Source organism: Tyto alba, unplaced genomic scaffold, assembly GCF_018691265.1.
Source record: "Tyto alba isolate M040663 unplaced genomic scaffold, T.alba_DEE_v4.0 Super-Scaffold_10, whole genome shotgun sequence".
NCBI classification, from domain to species: domain Eukaryota; kingdom Metazoa; phylum Chordata; class Aves; order Strigiformes; family Tytonidae; genus Tyto; species Tyto alba.
Window position 1 is genome coordinate 27,287,410 of NW_024881262.1, and position 22,809 is coordinate 27,310,218.

At 39.5% G+C, this 22,809-nt stretch overlaps 1 protein-coding gene across 4 annotated transcripts in view; it reads left to right on the forward strand.

Annotated features, from left to right (window-relative positions):
* The window catches only part of STAG1 (stromal antigen 1), a 198,651-nt gene that overhangs the window by 169,579 nt on the left and 6,263 nt on the right, over window positions 1-22,809 (forward strand). For all 4 annotated transcript variants that reach the window (XM_042798545.1, XM_042798550.1, XM_032992581.2 and 1 more), the window contains 8 exons: window positions 2,746-2,838; window positions 6,472-6,646; window positions 9,000-9,139; window positions 10,924-11,025; window positions 12,594-12,742; window positions 13,836-13,964; window positions 18,343-18,548; window positions 22,272-22,443. In XM_042798545.1, the coding sequence (XP_042654479.1) occupies window positions 2,746-2,838; window positions 6,472-6,646; window positions 9,000-9,139; window positions 10,924-11,025; window positions 12,594-12,742; window positions 13,836-13,964; window positions 18,343-18,548; window positions 22,272-22,443 (1,166 nt within the window). The remainder of the gene's footprint in view (window positions 1-2,745; window positions 2,839-6,471; window positions 6,647-8,999; window positions 9,140-10,923; window positions 11,026-12,593; window positions 12,743-13,835; window positions 13,965-18,342; window positions 18,549-22,271; window positions 22,444-22,809) is intronic.

Below are 22,809 nucleotides of genomic sequence, written 5' to 3' on the forward strand. Positions count from 1 at the left end.
TTCAATTTACATTCTTCAATTTTTACATACTTCAATTTACTTCAGTTAGCAGTTTTGTGAACACAGTTGTTGGGCTACAGGTGGTGGCAAAGCCAATACAAGTCCTTGCTCTTAGGGGCTCATTCTTGTTCCTGCCATGGACTAGTTAAATTTGAAGATACTATGCTGTATAGTTCAAGAAAGGGTTGTTTTTATCCTGGGTCACTTTAGTGATCCAGTTCACACTGTGACCCCATGCTTTTACCCTAGCAACCAAGAGGACAGTAACATTTTTTCATACCAGTTTTTCTGCTGAAGCCAGCATATCAGGTAATCACACCTCTAGAGCCTTGGCTGTGCGCCTGAGAATGGTAATAGACTTGAAAATGTAATTATTTTTTTTTCCCATTTTCTCTTTTTTAAAAAAATTTACCACACTGTAGTAGTCTGGGGATTTCTCCAAATTTAGAAAAGTTCCAGATGGCTGTGTTGCAGTGTTCAGTCGGGCTTTCTTTTGCTGTCTGTAACTGTTCAGAATGAATCTTCGTCATGCTATCAAGAGAGAGGATAATAAATAATGTGTACCTACACCTTATTTGTTCTTTGACAGAAAGAAAAATGGGAGACATACTTATTCACTTTTTAACCTTCATATAGGATTTTTCATAGGTTTTAGTTTCTCTGTTGTTAGATGTTAACATCTAAATGGAAGATAATTGTGATAGAAGGTAGGAAGTTATTAAAGTGATTGTAATCCCAGTGTTTAAAGGTGTAAATCAGATGATTATATAACAGTGAACTGATAAGCCTGGCATCAGTCCTAGATAAAATCTTGGACTGGCTGATAGAAAACACCGTCAGTACATGGCTGAAGGGCAGAATGAACATGACCAAGAGATAAGGCTGTAAGGAACAAATAAATTTGCTCTCGAGAAGATTGTATTTTTGTCTGATAAGGAAACCAGTTGAAATACCAGTTTCTGTAAGACATTAGTACCCCATTGCATTTCAGGTGAATATGTGAATTTAATGTAACTCATATTCAATAGGTCAAAGCTATATTAGAAAAAAATGCTGCCAAATGGAAGCCATATCTGGAAACAAGAAGGCTGATCAATGGAAAGTTGTGACTTGGAATAGAGCAGAGCTGTCTTACAGATCATGTAATGGCAGGGTAACGCTGTGGCTCAAGGGATCCTTGGCTATATTATCAGAGAAAAATTTATTAGAAATAAGAATGAGGGGCAGCTTATAGACCTGCAGTAGCCATATCAGAAAATCACACGGACTCTGCTGAAAATTATAGGAGGTTCAGAGATTCAGGAGCACTTGGGGTGCTTCGTCACGCTTGCAGACCTGCCTTCTGTTGTGAACCAGTACAGGAAGAACATATGGGCCACAAAAAGGCTTTCCAGTAAACAAAGAATAACAAGATCGCATGAGAGGAAGCAGTAAGAAAAGCTAAAACTAGAACTGAGACACACGGACTGAACAGCCAGCATAATTAAAAATGGGAATTTTTAGCGAGGCAAATGTTGCGTGTAGATTGTTTAGATTGGGTTGGATGTTGTTCTGTGGGGCACACTGCCTTCCATCTGAAGGCTGACAGAGGCGTGGCGGAGGAAGGTCCTGCTGGAGCGGCAGGCCAGCGGTCTCGGGGTGAATTAACGGCTGTCGTGATCCCTTCTTTCCACGGAACCAGTGAAAACTGGGCAAGGAAAGGCCTTTCCGGCAGTGGTCCCAGGTGTGGGCCGTGGGGCCCTGGCAGGACTGCCGGCCGCGCGGCCGGTGCCGTGGTGTGGCGGGGCAGAGCCTGGGAATCCAGCTGACAAAGCTGGGCCTTTTCACAAAACGTGAAGCGAACCCAGAGTCCTAGTGGCTTCTGGTTCTTGTTTTCGTCTTGGTTTATCAGCGCTGTAAAACAGAGTAACTAGTTAAGTACGTGCCAGGTCAGCACACGTCTTGGTTACGGCGGAGTCTGTCGTAATTGATTTGCTGTTTCCACGTGGCTGTTTGGCTGTGTTCTTGCAATTATGCTCCAGTGTCTTACGTTTTGTTTTGATTTAACTAGTTTATTTTGTTATCCATAAAAAATAAGTATTCATCAGGGTACAGCATTAATTCTCCCAGGTCAAAGTACACAGCTTTCCTCTAGAACCTGCCACTTCTGGTACCCACATTTAAAATACATGTCAGTGGTCTCTAGATCCAGGTGATCAAGAACAGGAATTCATTTATCTTTTCCACCCACAAATCCTTTTCTCTCCAGATCAACAAACCTCCCTCCTTCTTCCATAACTCATCAGATTTCTGTGATTTGCCTTCACATTTCCCATGTCTGTGAGCAGTAAGGATATTGTTTTTCTTGAATTTGAGACGTTCGTTGATATTTAACTTTTTTGTTTATGTGGATTTATCCGAGTACAGAATTCTTTATAAACCACCAGGTAGGCTAACCTTGATACATTAAGCTTTTTTGTTGTGAAATATTTATAATTTACATTCAATATAAAATACAGACAATTTAACTCAGGAATTTAGTGTTTCATTATCATTATTATTTATTATAGGGAAACTTTGTGTCATTCCTCTGAAAATTAATGACTTGGTTTACTCTATGAATAGCATATTTTTTCACAGCCTTTTTTGGTTTGTCTAGTTTATAGGATTTAAATGTATGAAATTATCACCATATTTTTATTTTACTTTTTCCTAGCAACCTTTTATTAATACTTATATATTACCCCTTTTTAATGTTTATTCTAGGAGGACTTGTTGGTATTGAGGAAAACTGTGAAATCCTTTCTGGCTGTCTGCCAGCAGTGTCTATCAAATGTCAACACGCCAGTCAAAGAACAGGTAAAGGAAATGTCTGTCACATGCTACTAGAAAAGTGTGAATAATAGACAGTAGTAAAGCTCAAGACGACACTCAATCAAACCTAAAGTAAAATCATCCATGCCTTCTGCCTAAATAAAACTGAACAAACACTCCATAAGAGGAGGTGTCTTAAAAAGCAGCCTCAAAACACAGCTAATGTCAAAGTAATTTTTGATATAACAGTTAAGACTTACCTGGATGCTTAGGCTTATGTTCAGCTGTTATAACTTTAGGCATCTAACTCAGTCACCTAAAATAAAATCCTATTCCTTTAGACACTTACTGTATTAATAGGTGGAAGTAAGCACTTTTAGAGGGTGATTGAGACCTCAAATGCGCTGAATCTTTCTCTTCATATTTCTGGATTTTTTTTCCCCCCTGTTCTTGACTAATAGGGAGTCTAGAATAACTGCTTTCCTGCCAAAGGCAAATGCCTGAAGCCTCAATGACATTTCATTATTTTGTTATCCTAATAATTCAGTTAAGTGTAGTGTTGAATACTAATTATTGTATCTCTTTCCCGTTGCAGCTAATGGGAGAAAATTGAGGCTTCTACCAGTACAGGTCATACTACTGCATATTTTCTAGCAGAAAAAAAAAGTTAATTCGTTTTACAAAAATACTGTGAGTAACACTGACAATGTAGTGTCCTCTCACACTATGCAAAAATTGTCACTTTACAAATTATTACATCTCCTTGAGAAATCAGAATAAAATATCTACTTAAACAGTGTCTTCATTATAGAAATATAAAGATCTGGAGGGTTTTTTAGATTCTCATCAATATAACCATTATGGTTTAGGTTGCTCTGTTTCCCTGTTTAATAGGCTCACTGAAAACTTAAGTGCATGCATCTCTCTGCATGTGTATGTGTGTGCACATATATGCCAAAAGTATATATGTGAAATATGATTGCATAATAAAGTATCGGATTTTTTTATAGTTCAGTGTAGTTTTCCAATTCTCTGGTTTAGATTTTTGGAAAGCCATGCATGCATGGAATGGGAAGCTTCTGCTATATCTCTTTAGAAATTGAAATAAGTTAAATTGAAGAGCTCGTTGAAATAATTCACAGTCTCTGGAAAAAAAAAAAACAAAACAAAGCAAAAAACAATAGCTGGTTTGTTTGCTGAGATTTTATGAATATATGGTGAGTTATGTCGAGTCTGTTGACGTCTTTTAGTTGTCTTCAAATTGCATTTCTGTCAGACCTCCCAAGATTTTGCAAAGACTGTAACTAACTGGCCTGTGGTTTTTGCCTGTGTTTTTCAAAAGAAAATACTTCTTAAAAGACAGTTGTATTTTTTTTTGAAAGATAGATCTGCTTGGCATTTACACTGTGTTCTGCAAGTTGATAAATATGAATATTAAAACCTCAGACATGTTGCTAGTTTATGTATTTCTAAAAGACTCTGATATGTCATTGTCTTCCAGCAGATTTAACTTTAGTAATTGTTTTTTAATATTCTGAGTAGTTACTCTTGGCATATTTTATTAGTATTATATAATGTGAAAATATCATCTAGCTTCATGAAAATACCAACCATTCTGGCTTAAGCTAGCACTAATGTCTTGTCTGCATCAACAAATGGTAAATGATCCTTCCCATTACAGTAATGTTTTTGTTCTTGATGTATATTAACATGTTTTTATTCCCTTATTATTAGTGGCCACATTTTTTTTCCCCCCATTGGTAATGTAAACTTTTCTCAAAAGCTCCTTTGCAGTTCACAATTCTGTGAAAGCTTTAAAGACTCGGCTAGAAAAAGCCACGGCCAGCCAGACCTGTAGACTGCAAGCGTCCCAGTCAGAGTAGCTTGGACTGGAGACTCAGAGGTCCCTTTCAACCAACACTTCTGTGATCTTTCTAATTTTCTTCCTTAAAAAGTATATTTCTGCGAGTGCAAGACTGCCTCTTAATCCTTTTGTTTTACTGGATTTTTTTGAGAATTCTCTGTAAATTATATTGTCTCCCTACCATATTTGATTCTTAATCTGTACATTCTTTCCAGAGAAGATTAATGTACATATCAGAGGAAGGAAAGAGGATTCAAACATTTCAAATTTTCATAGACTATTTGAGTGAAATAAATCTCCTGTGACCAGACGTGTCTACAGTATATAGACATCTGTATCTGAGCCCACTGCTGTCTTTATATTGGACAGAAATAAGCACTTTCAGTGCATTATTCATATGCTCTTTTTTAGAGGTCTACATTAGGATGAGCTTAAATTCTACCGAGTATCAAAGGAGTTTAGAACAGGTGAGAACATCACTGAAATGAATCACAATTTTTTGGATCCACTGGAGAAAAATCCCAGATAGTGGCATCTGTTTCCAAAGTCTAAGTAGAACACGGTTTATAATGATTTGCATTTTGTTCTTGCCTCAGTAGAGCTCATTTAGATTTTATAGCATACTACAAGAAATAAGCGAGCTGCTGTGACGTTCAGCGTTCACAAAGATTTCGTTTTGGAAGTTTGTAAAGCAGATTGCTCTCGCTCATTGCTTTTACGTAGGCTCGGTTCAAAGATGTGTTTAAACACATATTTAACTGTTTTTCTGTCCAGATGTTTCTAGAGGGGGAATATAGGACTGACTTAAAGCCTACACTGGATTTCATGACTCTGTCAGAGCTCTTCTGCAGTCCCTCTGGCCCGCTGCCTACCTGGGAATCCTGGCGGGCTCTGCCCCGAGTGGGACTCTGGCGGGCTGCTGGGCAAGGGACAGCACACCCAGCGTAGGTCTTCCAGGGGTCTCTTTACACATTCGTACTCTGGACCCTCCTCACGGTTTTCAGAACCTGGGGTTAAAGATAGAGAAACTAGGATGACTAAAATGTACTTTCTGAGAGGTGCTCAGGTGTTGTGTGTAATGCAAGTGAATGCAGCTGGCTGTGACACACCCACATAAGCCAGGGGGGAAATAGTGTTACTCGTGCGTGAGAGTCTACAGATAAGCCTTTGAAAGAAATAAAGTTAGTAATAGCTGCTGCCTTTCTCTGTTCCCAGGTAATGAGGGTATAGTAGTGACAAGCATAAATCATTGAAAATTCTCCCCTGGTCAGCTTTTATCTAGATTTGAAAGCTGTGCAGCATTACTTGATTCTTTCTGCAGAGAATTGCTGATGAAATTCTGCAAGAATTTCTTTGTTTACAGCTGCTTGTCTGCATTTTTGGGATCTGACAGTGACTCAGCTTGGGTTTTCTCTCATAATGTTCTTAATTTTTTAGCTTGTGTTTAAATTTTCTAAATGTTTATCAAAAGAGGTGTTTTTTCTTTACTGTTAATTTGGCTGCGGTCGTTGGATCAGAGGTAGATTTAGAGTTCTTTTCACAGAGAAAAAATGGAAGTTTAATATGGATCATCCTGGACGTGGAAGAGGTAGTAAGTAAACACACAGTTCCTTACATAGGAATCGAAGGTGTAACTTTTTAAAGCTAGGGGAAACACTTGTGAACACTTTTCACAGCACACAAACATCTACAGCTGATCACAGTTAAAGAAGGACATTTTAGGATAGTGGGGGATATCTGGAAAATAGATAAATGATACTTTATTTTTTATTTACTTATGCTTCTTGCTGCATTCATTCTCTTTTGCCTTTCAGGCTTTCATGTTGCTCTGTGATCTGTTGATGATTTTTAGTCATCAGCTGATGACTGGAGGTCGAGAAGGTCTTCAGCCTTTGGTGTTTAATCCAGATTCAGGCCTCCAGTCAGAACTTCTCAGTTTTGTGATGGACCATGTCTTTATTGACCAAGATGATGAAAACCAGAGCATGGGTATGTTTAGCTTTCATGTTTTCTACTTAACTTTTTTTCATAACAGACGCAGAAGAAAGAAGAAAATAGCATTATCAGATCAGTTTGCTCATATGTTTTCAGAATTATTCCTTCTTTGGTTTTGGGAGATGTGAATATGAAATACTGAATATTCAGTACTATTTGTATTAAAAAAGAATAAGTACTTATAAAGTTCACTTCATAAAAAAAAATGTTTTCAGAAGACATGGGAGTGGCCTGTAACTACGTGCTATAAATCTGGACGAAATTATCCCTCCTTTATAGATTGAAATTTTTCTTAATATTTATTTCCAAAACTATACAGCCTTAGTTCAGCAGCAGACTTCATTTAATATGGCCTCAAGGGAGGAAGTACGATGGAACAGTACATAGAAGAGAAATCCTTTAGAGTTACTGAAATAGACTTACAGGCTCATGAAGACAAACCTTACCAGCAAAGCTCTAGGCAAAGAAGGCCTTAAGAAACTCTGAAGTTACTAAATAAGCACCCCTTCTGCTCCTCCCCCAAAATAATCAGATCAAGCTTAGGGCATCATTGATTTGATTGGAGACTAGGAAAGTACCATGTGTGCTTGCTTGCTTCCTTGCTCTTTCCTAGGCACCTGTGCATGGCCACGCTTTGAGAGGCCAGAGTTTGACCCCATCTCTGCCTCCTTGTAAGGATGACTTCAGATTTTTGGCTTTCAGTCAGGGAGAGGCAGATTTGTCATTTCGGTCTGGTTTTAATTAACTCGGTGCTTCTGGTGTGTGTTATAAATGCCTAAAATGCAAGTACAGAGGTATCCAGTTTCTGAATCCTAAATAGCTTTGGACAAGAGATGGATTCCCAGATAGTCAAACTGTGTGGAAGAGCTGCTGAGTGCATACTGTAGTGCTCTTTTTGGCACATTTTCTGAATTTCCGCTGTACTCAGTTACTTGTATGTTAGCATGACACATAGGTGCTATTTTAGATCTTTTAAGACAGCAGCATCTAGAACTAAGGTCTCGAAGAATGTATTCTTGCTCTGAAGGTGCTTTCAGTTTTCTAGCTCCTCAGTAGCTAACGTCTTTGAGCATCTCTTTAAGGATTCCTGGGAAGAATGCGCTTTGAAACACACCTTCACCAGAGATCTATGTGCAGTTAGTCATACTTTGTGAGTTCAACGTTCAGAATAATACATGAAGGATAGATTTTAGGAGGACAGTGTCTAATTTCCTTTGCTCTTTAGCAAAATAGCTGATCTTAACATCCTGTGGTTGGACTGTGAAGACAGCAAAAGATGGATGAAGATCTTTGTGTATAATCTCCACTCCCTAATGCTACTCTGACTCCATGAATTCAGTCTGACCATTTATAACTTTTGGTATTCAGAACACATCAGTAATGATAAAAAGAAATTAAGAAGGGGGGTGGGGGGGGGAAGTGCGCTAATGAGCTTCAATTCTGTTGGTTAAAGCATCTCAAGATTAAAATGTGTGTGCATATTCACAGTCAACTCCACTGCTCGTAAGAGATTTCCTGTGACCAAATACATGACCTTAAGTACTGTGGTTCTGTGGAGACACTAGTAATAGAGTGCAGCAAGAGAGTCTCAGTGACACTGTCCCTCCTCCCCTTCCCACAGCTCTGAACTTCTTCAAACTGGCTGGAAGATTCCCTCCAAGAACAAGCTCTTCTAAATACCACAGAATATTTACTTTTATCACAACCATTATAGCTGATTTCATTTTCTTATAAAAGTTGTGGGATATGCTTTCATTATATGATATTATATTTAACATCTTGTGTGTATAGTTTCATTTTCATTCACAGAGTAGTCTTACATGGGGTTGCCATTCAATGTTAGCATTTCTTACAGCTGAATTTTATTTCCTGTTGTTCTTGATGCTTTAGAGCAATCAATTTAATATCTGAAAATCCAAGGCATGCAGTAGTAGTATTGCTGCTTTTCCTTTTCCTTATGTAAAAAATTGATAGCTTAGTCGTGTTAACGAAGCATCTCCAGATGTCCTGTGTTTCAGAAGCTGAGCAAAAAGCATTCAACAGGTCTTCACTGTGGCCTTTCACAGAGTAAAGAACATAAGAGGTTCAGTTCCATGTGGATTATGTTGAGTACCTACTCAGGACTGTAGATAGCATCCTTGGTCAGCAGTGTGTCATGGTCCTGAACTTCCCTGCAAGTCCTAACATAGGCAGGACTCGAGATTTATCACCTTTCATTTTAGCTTCTCCTGTAACAATCCTTGCTTCATTTTAAAGAATTGATTTTTTCTAAAAGCTGCTCTTCAGTAATGTTGCTTTAGAATATAGCAGTTACTTAGAAACATTTTATTGTTCTTGATGCTTTCAGAGGGAGATGAAGAAGACGAAGCTAACAAAATAGAAGCTTTGCATAAGAGAAGAAACCTTTTGGCTGCCTTTAGCAAGCTGATAATTTATGACATTGTGGACATGCACGCAGCAGCAGATATCTTCAAACACTATATGAAGGTACAGCTCTGTGTATTCTCCTCTCCCTAACTGAACAGACAGTAGTGTCAGGGCCCCTCTTTCTCTCCCCTCCAGTGCAGTAGTTAAAGGTTGAACATTTTTGAAAGCTTTTTAAACCTAATTTGATTTTTTTGCAGTAGTTTTTCCTTTCTTAGATTACACCTGCCACTGAGAAGCACTGAACTTCCTGTCCTGTGTAGCAGGAGTGCCTTATTAAAGGCAGCACCAACAGTTGGTCTGACAAGGTGCTCAGTATTTCCAGAGAGGCTCCCCTCTACAGGGAATTTCTTATCCTGCTCCTCAGATTCATTCCTAGAATCCACAATAACAGTTATCTGTTCAATGTCATATTTCACTGAGACTCTCCCAATCTTTGGTGCTTGCCATAAGGAAGCAGGTTTTTCTGTGAGAAAAGTTTGTTTTAAGCAGGAAAGCAGTTAAAAAAAAAAAAAAAAAAGCTCTGTATAGTACTGCTGTAAGGGGGTTGCATTACCAACTAATGCTGCTTCCATACAGTATTTAGACCAAATGAAATTCAGAAAGGCTTGCTGCTCAGCTGCCACTGCACCCTGTACTTGTGAGCTTACCTGCCAGAAAACAGGCACATTAGCAGTCCTGACAGTGCCAAGCCACGGAAGCCTGCCCCTTAGGTTACATCAGATTGCAGGCTATACCTCACCTGTCTCTCTGTAAGGGATTAGTCAGCACAAAGTGACAATCAAGGAGGAGAAACTGGAAGATAGAGTGGGGAGCAGGTCCCCACTGTAGTCAGTGCTTGAGATGTTGATGTGAAATATAAAGGATTTAACTTTAAGTCTTTCTTGTCCTGTTCATTAGGAGCACACAGTACAATACAATCCCCAGTGCACACTCCAACCATCAGCCAGGCTGCTGCTCGGGGTTAGTCTTGCTTAGGGCTTTTTTTCCAGAGCAGGGGTTTCAAACTGAAGCTGACACAATCCAGGTTAGTCTCCTACCTGCTGCTCTAGGTGGGTCTTCTTCTCTCCTCACAGTCCTGCTTCTCTTGAAATCGGGGGAGAGTGAGAGAAATTGAATTTAAATTAGAATACAAACTAGAAGGATCTCTGTACCAAAGAAGGCAGAAGCAGTATTTTAGAGGGAACGAAAGTGGTTGCAAATGCAGAAATACTAACGAGGCTGAGAGAATACCATTTGGAAAAAAAATAATTTATATTCTCAGCCTGGAAGTTGTAATGATTATACAGGTTTTTCTACCCAAATGGTCAGTACCATAGGCTGTGGTTTTTAGCAGCCATTCTTCCAACATAAAATCAGCCCTTCATACTGAGTATCTTACTCAGTAAATTCCTTTCGTGGCCATCTAACTCACCTTGCACTGCATATGGAGCTTCTCAGCTGTGTGGGAGGGCCTGTTCACACCTACTTGTTGAAGGGTGTGTTGGTTCAATGTAATGTTGTTCCTTAGAATTTGCAGCCCTGGGTCACTTGCATCAGATATTTAGTTTGGGGTAGGAAATACTCTCCTGTTTGTTTTTCAACTTATTTGTTACAAAAGATAATAACAAATAGAGAAGTTCTTACCTCATCACTGGGTGCAGGCTACCAATCAGTTTGAATTTTGATATTGGAACATTGCCTCCCACTCACACAAAACATCTGGATTTGAAACTAGGTTTTTTGGCAACTGCTGCCTTTTCAAAACAAGAATAACAAGCAATCTTTCTATCAGGAAAACTGTAAGAAATTGTATAAGAGGTTCAATTTAAAAATTTAAAGAGGGTTTTTTCCACATTTTTTCCTAGTACTACAATGACTATGGAGATATCATTAAGGAAACCCTGAGCAAAACAAGGCAAATTGATAAAATCCAATGTGCAAAGACACTCATTCTCAGTTTGCAACAGGTAAGAATATTGATTTTTGTCAGCAATGCCTCACTGCAAAAAATACTGGGCAGGATCTTCTCTGGTGCCCTTTTCAATGAAGCAAAAATACTACACTTCTGTTAAGAGATTATCTTGCTCCTCAATTCAGGCTGTCACTGTTCATTTGTCTCAGTAATCTCTGCCTCCTTAAGCCCACACTGGCAAAGTCTTGGTCAGATTAAAATGAAAGAAAGGGAGAGAAGAGCCTTGAAGGCAATTTGGTCAAGCTGATTTATAGCATTTGTTTACTGGTACCTAGAGAACAAGAAGAATTAGGATGATTTTTTCTTCTTATACTTAGCTGGAAGTAATGCATCTTCTTTACTTTTTGTCTAAATACTGATTGATTTTTCAAACTTCAAGCTAATTAGTTTAAGTCTTCCAATATTGTTAAACGTGTTTTTTCCTGGAAAAAAAATTGCTTTACATCAACCATAAATTACTAGCTTGATGATGAAATCCATCCTTGTTCTGCCAACAAGCATGAAGTGTGTGCTTTACTAAATACCATTTAGGCTCCTGAAGTACCAGCTATATCCATTACGTAGAAAAATTGCTGTTATAAATTAGCTGTTTTCAAATCAGCTGAGCCTCCCAAAATTCATCCCAGAGTACTAAGGGATTTCCTGTAGCAATTTGGAAGCTGAGAGATACCTGAAAACTTGAGAAAAACAGATGTACTTCCAGAAGAATCAGTGACTGTCAGTGTAGTTCTTGTCTTTAAAACTTGGAGAGAGGAAGAAGCCGGGTGCCATAGATCAGTCAGGCTAATATAATTTAATATTAAAAAAAAAAAAAAGAGACAAGCTATTTGCAAGTGCCTAAGTGGTAGGTAACAGCTAGTATGAAATTGTCAAGGAGAAATGATGTCAAATTAGGCTGCTTTCATTAATTATATGGTAACAGAACTTGTGGATATCAGAGAAACAGTTGATTTAATGCAACTTGATTTAATATTGTCACTGACAGTGTCTCCCTTGATATTCTCATTAGCAAGTTAGGAAAATGTGGTCTAAATGGCAATACCAGGAGAAGATACAGAACTGATTGGAAAGCTACGGAGCAGTTCATTATTGTACAGAAAGGGCATTATCAGGCAGGCTTGGAAGGCATCTACCCAGTAGTGCTGTTCAGATATTCATTAAGACTTGAGTGATAGAATAGCCATTTTGCTTCCCAAATTCAGAGAAGATTCTGACCTTCTGGGTGATGTAGGTATTTCAGAAAACACCATAAGAATGCAGAACCATTTTGATGAGTTGGGAGAATCATAGACTCAATTCAATGAAGGTAAGTGCAAAATTCTGTTTAAGAGTTATGATCCGCACAAGTACAAGATGGGGGACAACTGGCAAACTGCAGTTACACAGGAGCAAGTCTGGGAACTGAAGTGGCTTAGAAGTAGAATATGAGAGAACTCTGTTACATGTCTCTGAAAAAAAAGTCATCGCACTGTCTGCTGTTAGCTGTGACAGGTTAAGAACAAGTCTTTCTCAAGAAAAGTGTTTTCTTGCTCACCGATTTTAACAAGTGAATTCTTTCTCTAGCTGTTTAATGAGCTTGTTCAGGAGCAAGGTCCCAACTTGGACAGGACATCTGCCCATGTCAGCGGAATTAAGGAACTGGCCCGTCGGTTTGCCCTCACTTTTGGCTTGGATCAGATCAAGACAAGAGAGGCTGTGGCCACACTACACAAGTGAGTGGTGGTAAATAAACTAGGTTTTCATATTACTTCAGATTACAACTTTTGCTCAGCATACCTTTTCTAAAGGTACGTAATCTTAACAGATCCTAGAATAATGATAGACTTTTTCTAGTTTATGTAGAAACATGGTGAGGGGTGTATGTGTATGTATTGAAGAAAGGAAGAAAAATTAGCTGCTACGTAATTATTTGTTGGAATTTTTGAGGAAGGGCCATGTTTGTTCATCTCAGGTAAAGGCACTGGTATTATGCATATTTGTGTGGACTGTATCTAACAACCGTAGATAGTTCTTTGTACCACACCACTGTGGATTCTGTAGGCACCAAGGGCTTTTATAAAAAGATATTCCAAAAATATTTTGGAAGTGTTTGGTTTTTTTTTTTTTTTTAAGGTGGATTCAAGCTTTTTATGTAACTGCTGCATAGGAAAGTGTAGAAGTGTGCCACTACATTTAAATTGCAACTTTCCCATGCCATGAAAAGCTCAAAATATTGAAGTTTGCTATCTCAGAGACTAAATCATTAAGATTAGCAAAGCATGATCAAAATGCTGTCTGTTTCCTGTGCCAAGCAAAAGGAGAGTCAGGATATGCATGTGCCCTGACTGGATAATGAGATAGTGAATTGTTTTCTTTAGTCTCAAATGGTAAAGCAAAGATAAGGCAGAGATTCATGTATCAGTGTACTGGTAAGTAAATTCTCTGACTCTTGTTGCAAAAGTTGTATCTTGTTATACCTTACAAATTATTCTCATTGCAAGCTTCTGCTTCGTGCAGAAACAAGAGCAAGCTGCTATGCTATTCCTGCTGAGGCAGTGGCTTTCAGCACCTGCCGAGGTTCTGGGGTTGTGGTAAGTTCCTTCTTACCATGTGACTGACAGTATGTCTTTGAGATTGCACCCTCTGAATTTGAGAGGGAACGTTCGATTCCCCTTTGTCCAGAAGCGGCTGTTTGCTAGTAATGAAAACAAAAAAAGTTATGATGGGATATAAAGAAATAAAGAATTTCATCACAGTTCAGATTTTGGACAACATTTTTAAAATTTCTTTACAATGTCTGAAAATTTCAATATTTCTTTACTGTAGAGATGGCATAGAGTTTGCCTTCAAATATCAGAATCAAAAAGGACAAGACTATCCACCTCCCAACCTTGCTTTCCTTGAAGTGCTTAGTGAATTTTCTTCTAAACTCTTGCGACAGGACAAAAAGACTGTGTAAGTAATGCTCCACTTTCTTCTGTGGCTTTTGCTGGGCTCTGTTAATCACTGTAGTGTGTATTTAAGCTCTCTGCTTTGAGGTTTTCACAATCTAATGGGGGCTATAGAAAGTCCCAGTGAGACATTTCACATACATATTTATTCATTGTTTTATAGTTTAAAGTAATAAAAATAAATGAAGAAAAGGAGAATCAGATCCACTGATGAAGTGAGTTGGATACCTCACAAAACAATGTTCCTTAAAATTTCCCATGAGACACTGAAAATAAAAAACAATCTCTTTTTTAAGCTAGAAGAAAAAAGAAAATTAAATGTTATCAGTGCAGGAAATTTACAGGCCCATAAACACTGCAGAACCATCTGTTTCTGTTAGATATTTACATAAAATGTAAAAATATATTTGTTGTTTATTTCAATATATTGAGTTAAACTGGGAACTAAAGGTTTGTTGAGGCTTCTGTTACTGGCACAATAGGATAGAGAAGGCGGCGGAGGGAGGACACTGCTGTTGGTTAGGACAGAATAGGGTGGTAGAGACCTGGCAGGCTAAAACAAGCAGCCTGGATTTGATATGGCAGGTAATTACTGCAGATGAAGTACTGGAAATTAAATAAATCAGAAGTGGTTTTGATCAGATCTCAATAAAGAGCAAGAAATACTGTCTTACGAGCAAGATTTGAACAGACTGTCAAGAAGGGCTGCAGATACCAACAGAATTGACAAAGAGAAAACTGTGTGATTAAGGACAAGTTCGTACTAAAGACATGTCAGCATCACTGCGGAGATGATGCTCTACATTTTCAATACGTTATGTAACACATATCCAGGATTTGGTCACAGTGCAGAAGTAGTAAGGGAAAAAGGAAGAGGACTCCAGTCAGAAGTCCGCCAAGCACTGTGTGCCCAGTGGAGAACTGAATTCTTTGAATAACTTTATGCATATTAAAAAGTGCAATTGCCAAATCTTCTGGTTTATGGTTATAGATATCTTGCTAGTCAAATTTCTGACTGCAGTGAGTGTAAGTCATATATATCTACTCTAACTGCCTCAGCTGACTTTGTCAAATGTTTCTGTAGTTCTTCTGTGAAGACATTTGCTTTAAAGCACCTTTTTTATTAGGGTTAACAATTATGAATATTATACCTTCATGTGTGTTATAAGAAATATGTCTTGGTTAACTTTGTATAATTTTTAACATATACACACTTGAACCATTTTGTTTATGGTATCAATAATTTGTCAATACAGCAAACACAGGAGAAGAAATAGTTAAACGAGCTTGAGAACTGGATGATCCTGTTGGGCTAGCTCAGCACTCAATTTTGAAACCGCACTTCATTGTTACACCCTTGAATCTTGTCAACCTCCATGCTATTCTTCATGACAGGACTTAAGGATAATAGGATTTTGTTATTATCTTCCTGGCTGAACCATAGATTCTTCTGCATCAGTTTAAGTGCCATTAGCCTGATTCCTCTAATTCAGTGAAGCTTGTCCTTCCTGTACAGTCATCATCCCTTCCACAAGTTTCTCCAGTGTCTAAAATTTGAAGTTACATCACCCTGTATAGTTTAGGTGACAGCTTAATTTGACCTGATTCTCTGCATGAAATCCAGTACTTCAGGAGGTCTCATTCCTTCACCTTCTATGTTGCCATTTAAAATTTTTTCTTGAAGGTTCTCCCAATCATTGGTGCCCACATGCACAGCCCCGGGCTTCTTTCACAGGACCGTAAAGATTGCGGTGGTGGTGGCGGTGGTGGTGGTGGTGGTGGTGGAATCCATTTCTCCTGATTTTATCTGTCTTTGTTGTAGTCATCTGTATGTGAGCTATTTACTTCAGCTGAATTTGAAGATCAGTGGAAAGAAGTAGGTCCTTTAGGGCATGATTTATCTGATCTGTGCTAAATTACTGCTTTGAGTTCAGACGTGCCCTACATTCCACTGGCTGTGGTGACTATGAAAAGAGTCGAGGTAACTTGCTTATATGTAAAGATTTCTCCTGAAGGTACCTACATTTCTTCCCTTGAGAGATCTGTTCTGTTTGCACCGCGTCAGGCAGAGGCAGCATTGCCCACAGTGCTTCTCTGACAGCACATACTGGTGGTGCTGGGGCTAGTGGATTTGCCCTTCTGTGTAGCAGCATGACTCCTCCAACCCACAGGGACCTCTCCCCCGCCCTCCGAAGGGGTTGCCTACCATCAGGAAGGTACGTGACCACCATCTGGTGGAGAAGTCCTGTGTACAGGATCGTTTGCCTCCCTGCCTGGCCTGATCTCGTCCTGCCGAGGGACGGACTGGCCCTCAACTCAGCAACGGGCTGTTAGTCTGGAGGCAACAGTGCTCTACAGTAACCCTGAAAGTCTCATGAGCGTGTGGCTGCCTGTCTCCCAGAAGCCATCCAGCTCAGCTTCCCTACCTCAAAAAAAGGAATCGTCTACCTGATACGTCTGCATATGTCACCTGCCCCTGGTACAAAATACCATTCCTGTCCCATTTCAGCAAACACTGCTCTTTTGCAGGGCTCCTACTTCCCTTCTGGTTTACTGCCGGATTTTTTATTTGGGGGGAGAAGAAGATGTCTTCAGTTTGGGAATGGAGCATCAACACTGGTTTAATGTAGTTTTCCTATCCTATTTATTTATCCAGCTTCTCATTTTACGAGTGGCCTCCAGAATTAGTGATAGCCATTTATGGATTTATTAAAATCTATGGATTTACTATAAAACTATACATTTGAGGTGTCAGATTCTTACAGTTAGCCAAAAAGGATTTATACTAACACAGTTACAAAGACAGAAGACGGATGCAGGCAGGGAAATCCTGAGGAACTCACTTAAGAGGTGAATTGCCTTGCGGACACATTTATTTCCATTTATTTCTCTTCAAATAGCCACCGTTAGCTTAGACTAGAAAACTGACTGTTGGGCGTCTGAAGTCAGATGAGACAGAACCTCAGTGCGGTGTTCTTCTAGAAATTCAGGGTTTCTATCCTTGTTGAAGCTGGTAGGAACTGCCAGTATGAAGCTCCTCTAAAACACTGAGCAAAAGGTGTCTCGAGGTTGGCATCTCATTAGTAAAGAACTCCCGAGTGGTGTAGTTTTTCCATCTTCACAATTTGGGCATAACCTGTGCACTCTAGTTCTATAGATATAAATTGGATGTGGAAAAAATTCTCACTTTCCAAGACTATTCAACAGATAGATTCTCTGAAGTCATGAGGCACTCAAGTGTTGCGCTGTTTGGTAGTGTACAAGAGAGAGAGAATAAACCCAGAACTTCCATTCAGTGCAAGGTTTGGGTGTTACTCAGCATACACATGAAAAGGGGAAGGAAGAAGCATTCAAAATCTTGAATAAAACAGTAGACAGAAAACCTGCTGTTTCTTGAGCAAAGTCATCCCATTCACTGAATCAAACCCAAATCCCATTAAAACTTGGGTGTGGTTGTTACCCAGGCATATACAGCGGCCAGCTCCTTGTCCTGTTCTGAAAGCCAGACTGTGTAACAAGTTGGAGTTGGCATGAGCTGACAGAGGAGAATTCTGCATTTCCATGAAGGATCTGCAGGTTTGACTCCCACTGATGACAACCTGGCAGTATGGTGTTAAAGGAAATCATAACTGAAAGGTGCAGGAAGTGATGCTGAAGTATCCTGAGTTCTCTTACCTAATTTCTGAATGCTTGGTTCTGCAGCTTGCATCTCATTCAAATCACTTTTATGTAGATTTGCATATTCAGTTTTAGGAGTACTTGTAATACCATCGTTAAATAATCAATGGAAGAAGAAAACAACTCAAATGCCCTCCAGACCACGTACAGGAGAGAGGTTGTTCGGTTCCTCCTTTGAGTTAACTAGTGTGCATTGGACTTCATGGCAGTGGGTTAGATCTTCAACTTTTTTTTATTGAACAATAACCACTTGCATTTGAAGAAACCATTTTTCTTGTTCCAAGATGCAAAAGGATATCTTACGTCCTGCCAATAGTGGTTCTAACCCAGTCTGTCCATTGACACAGCAGCACTATATAGAGGTGGCTTCCTTGTTGTGCAAAATAGGAAAGGAATTCACATAGAGTGTACTGTGAATGATCGCAGACAAATGTGGGAGGGAGATGTTGGGGAGAGAACGTTCTGTGTTGTTTATCTGTGCGTAACCTGTGCATGATTAACTGTGTTACTTTGTTTTGAGGAAATTACATCTATACTTATTCAGTCAGAGATACAATGCCCTATCAGGGTACGATACGAAAATAAAATAAGGAAACATCATGCAGGATTTGTGTTAAGCTCTCAACAATATGAAGAGGGGTTGCAGATTAATTAAAGAGGCAACAGTGTGCTGCGCCTCTGTACTCATTCTCTTTTCTTTTCAGTCACTCCTACTTAGAGAAGTTTCTGACAGAACAGATGATGGAAAGAAGAGAGGATGTATGGCTTCCACTCATTTCCTATAGAAACTCACTAGTTACGGGTGGTGAAGACGACAGAATGTCCGTTAACAGTGGAAGCAGCAGCAGCAAAGCCTCTTCGGTGAGGAATAAGAAAGGACGACCACCGCTCCACAAAAAGAGAGTAGAAGGTTTGTATGGTTTTAGGTTGCCTGGTAGAGGTATTTCTCATTTTGTACATATATCACAGATTTCCTTCTTAGGAGCCCTTATATATGCTGAAATATATGATACATTCTGGATGTAGTAAAAACAAGGTATCTGTTCTGCAAATTTCTGTCAAGCTGGAACATGTCTTTATGAGAAATACCACCGCGAGTCCCTGTTCTTTTGTGTCTTCACTGAGATTTGCAGATTCAGAACTATTAAAAGCTGTTACTGAAGTTGGAAATGGGGTGTTTGTGGAGTTACCTGCTCTACACCTGTCTCAGTCATGGACTTCTGGTTTTCTGCCTGTGCTTCAGTCTGGAGTCGTTAATTAACAGGGCGCTAGAGCAATCCCAAGGCAGGAATTCTGATATAGATCTGTATTTTTGCAAGACCACTGAAGAACACTAAAAAAACCCACATTTTTTTGTTTACAATGGTATTGATAGCCAGTGTCTGTGTTTACTCTTTCTGCATGGTCATCAGGAATTTGGCTATGATAGCACATTTCTTACAAGATTGCATCTGTGCCTGGTTTATATGTATGATGTAGTTTTGTGTGTACTTTTGTGAATATAAATTTACTGTTTCACTACAGAGTAGGTGTAAGTGGGAACTTTAAACTTCAGGGATTTTTCCAAGGTTAGTATCTACGATAGTAACTCCTCAGTCAGGAGTCTAATGCAAATTTGCCTGAATATACAGCAGCTTCCCAAAATAATCTTCAAAAGTTTGTCTGTATGCATTTCTACAATGAAGTCCATTCTCCGCTACAGTTTATGTCGAGCAGTAAGTGTGTCAAGTCCTTCAGTTTGTTATAGCCAACCTAGAGTTGGCTAACCAACCTACATAAACTACTGATTCTTTTCTTCAGGTACTGTTTTGCTTCCCTCAGGATGCCGTGATTTGCACAGAATTCAACTGTTGAGGTTTTTTTCTGTCCTCTTGTTACTATTTTCATTCTATTTTATTGTATTCTACTGATATTTTTTTTTTTTTTCCCCTGGGAAATGTGGTAATGTCTTTGCTTCCCTGTAAGGCAAATCTCAGTCTTATGATGTAGTTTTTCAGGCACTGTTTCCCTCATGCTCTTTCATGTCCTCCTCCTTCAATGATCAGTAGAAGGGAGAACTGATTTGCAGCATTTTCCGTGTTGAATATTCCCTTTGCAATGGCTGCAGTCCTGAATTTTCCACAAACATCACACACTTAAAACGATGTAGGCTGAATCCATGGTTGTTCTGTTCCTGAAAGACCTGACTGTACAGCAGGTTCTGCCGGGAGATGATCCAGCTGCCGTGCAGAGTGTGCCAGGACTCGCTGTGGGGCTGACGGGACTCTGACATCCACAGAGGGCACAAGCATCCGTTCCCATTCTACCAGCACCCAGGAAGACACCCAGGATTTATCTTACCTTAGGCAGAGTGGTGTAATGTCACTGTTGACTACAGTAACCCCACGTTCCCCCATTAGTAATCAGAAAAAAGACGGGTGGACACTGCCTCTCATGGGGTGCTCTGCGGGTGAGGAATGTGCACGTCCTTTCAATACTACAGATAACAATCAAGGACCATGCATTTTGAAGCATGCTGGGTAGGAGGTGATTCCCTTCTCCTTTCTTCCTTAAATTCCTAGATCACTACACAGACCATCGTTACTCATAAAAGCTTTGCAATACAGCCTCAGTATACAGGTCTGGGAAGGATGTCTTAGCCCATAACAGCACAACAGGCTTTTCCTTGATAGATGCCTCATCGCAGAATTTGACTCCCTGCTGAACGATAGAACTGAAATGTTACCAGCAAGTGCTCTCTAATGACAGCAGCAAAACAAGCTCTGTGGCTTCTCCTTACAGCAAAGGGTATGCAACACAAGCACCAGAAGTCTTGGTTTAGACCTGTGTTGATACAGGGCATTTGATATCGTATGTTTAAAACCCCCACAATTATATAAGCAGTTGAAGGACACCACATACTTAATTTTTGGATCCTTCTTGATGCGCACTAGGCATTGCTGATTGTGTTCTGCCCTTCGTGCACTTCCTTTTGAATCCTGGTAAAAGGAAAGCTAAGAAGACCTGGAGCTAGGTTGTCTGTATTCTTCACAGGAAGACACAGATCTCTGCACAAGCAAGGTGTTATTTTGTCTGCACCAATAATGAACTCATGACATAATCAGATTTCATCCTCAGAAATAAGAATTAACTGTTCACTCGTCTGTATAGCTTGAGCTATGAAGAACCAGTCTTAGGAACAAATTAACTGATGGTCTGTATGTCGTATGTACACAAGTCTTTGTGGGTTTTTATCTTGACATATTTTTATAACTCTTCCAAAAATCCTAGCTCTAATCTTAATCTGGCAGTAGAGTTAGAAATTTGGACCTTTCTTTAAACGCTGCTAAGATTTTTTTCTTTAAATTCCACTCTAAAGGAACTAAAACAAGGGCAGCGTCGCTGCAGAAACTATCCTTGCATCAAAGAACCATAACTAGTTCCTTGTGGTTCCTTTCTCACCTAAATCCAGGGTATATCAGGTTCAGCAGACTGTCCAGGTTGGAGAACATTCACTGCTGTTACTGAAAGTAAATCTGCTCTGTGGCATTTCTTCATAACGTCTTAAGGAAATCAAACATAAATAGGATTTTTTTTAAAAATCCCTAATATAAACAAAGGTTCAAAGGTAAATTCAAGAATAGGCAACTTTTTAGACAACATTTATGCTCAAAAGGCATAACAAAAGGCGGAGGAAAAATGAAAAGATCCATTGAGATCCCCATCTACTTTCTCACCCCACATTTCTTGCCGTCAGTAAATCTGTGATTGTGTTGTCTTTTCTCTTGTCATCTCCCCTGTCTTTCACTCGCTCCAGCAACTTACATTTTGTTTCCACATGCCCCTTGCCTATGCACTTGTCTGCTCTGTCTCATTCTCCTCAAGTCTCCCCTCTCCCTTCCCCTCTGCTTTGCTCCCTTCACAGCATGAGCAGAGCTTCCCACCGACACCCCCGGTCACCTGCCCAGCTCCCGCCCTCCCGCTGCTCTGAGCTCCAAACACGCTGAGTCACTGGTGAGAGCTCACACCAGCCAGACCGCTGCTCTTATTTAAAATGCCCCCTCTGTGCTCCACTGAAACGGTCCTTAGTGAAGTTTCTGAAGATCTACGCTGACCAGATTTTGGGGTTTATCCTCCACCCTCACCTCAGTGTTTAACTGTACCTTGTTTGCTGTGTGCATATGAGATTAACAGTTTTAGATTGTAAACTCAGTAACTGGGATTATCCTTGTTATATCTGTGGCAGACACGCAACAATTTAGGTAGTTCTGCAATGCAATATTTGTTTGCAAATGTTTTGTTTGTTTGTTAAATATTTTTACTTAAGTTGTTGTTATTGCTGGGAATAGCTGGTAGTAATCCTTCCTTAAAAGAACACAAAATCAGAGCTGAAAATTTTATCATTTTGAGTATTTATCAAGTTGATCTCTGAAAGGCACACTGGTTTTAAAAGACACTAAACTGTTGGAAATCAAATTTGCAGAAGGTGCTGCAGCTAAAATTAACTGTATCGAAGTGTGTCAGCAGATGGAAGGCTCTGGTTACTGATGTGAGGTATTCGTTCAGTGGGCTGGCTGAATGAATTCTGAAGGCGGTAACGCTGCACTGCGTGTGATCAGAAATGTGTCAGTAATTTTGAACGTTCTTTTTCTAGATGAGAGTCTAGAAGGCTCATGGCTGAACAGGAATGAAAGCATACATACTCCAGGGACACTGCAAGCACCACAGCTCACCTCGACTGTCTTGAGAGAGAACACTAGACAAATGGGAGAGCAGATCCAGGAGCACGAGTCGGAGCAGGGATCGGAACAAGATTTTTTACACAAGTAAGTGTTGGAATTTCAGTATCAAATACAGTGAGCCAGGCAAAGGAGTTGCATATTATATATACAGATAGTCTGTGGCTCCATATATGCAGTGTTTATTTGCAAAACCAACTGGAAATGTCTTGGCTATAGCTCAGCAATGTTTTAATTATTTTAAGTTCCTGAGAAAAATACATTGTAATGAAATCAGGGTAGAAATCTCTTCTGTTAAAATTATCTCCTACCGCATCCATGCGATTATGGTTAAATCTTCCAGGTGTTTATGCCCCTGGGTTGAGTTGAACTGTTTCTCTAAAAGACCTGTTAGATGTTCTCTTTCCCTCTGCCCTGTGTCACAGTACAGTTAAAGCTTTCCAGACATCCTCA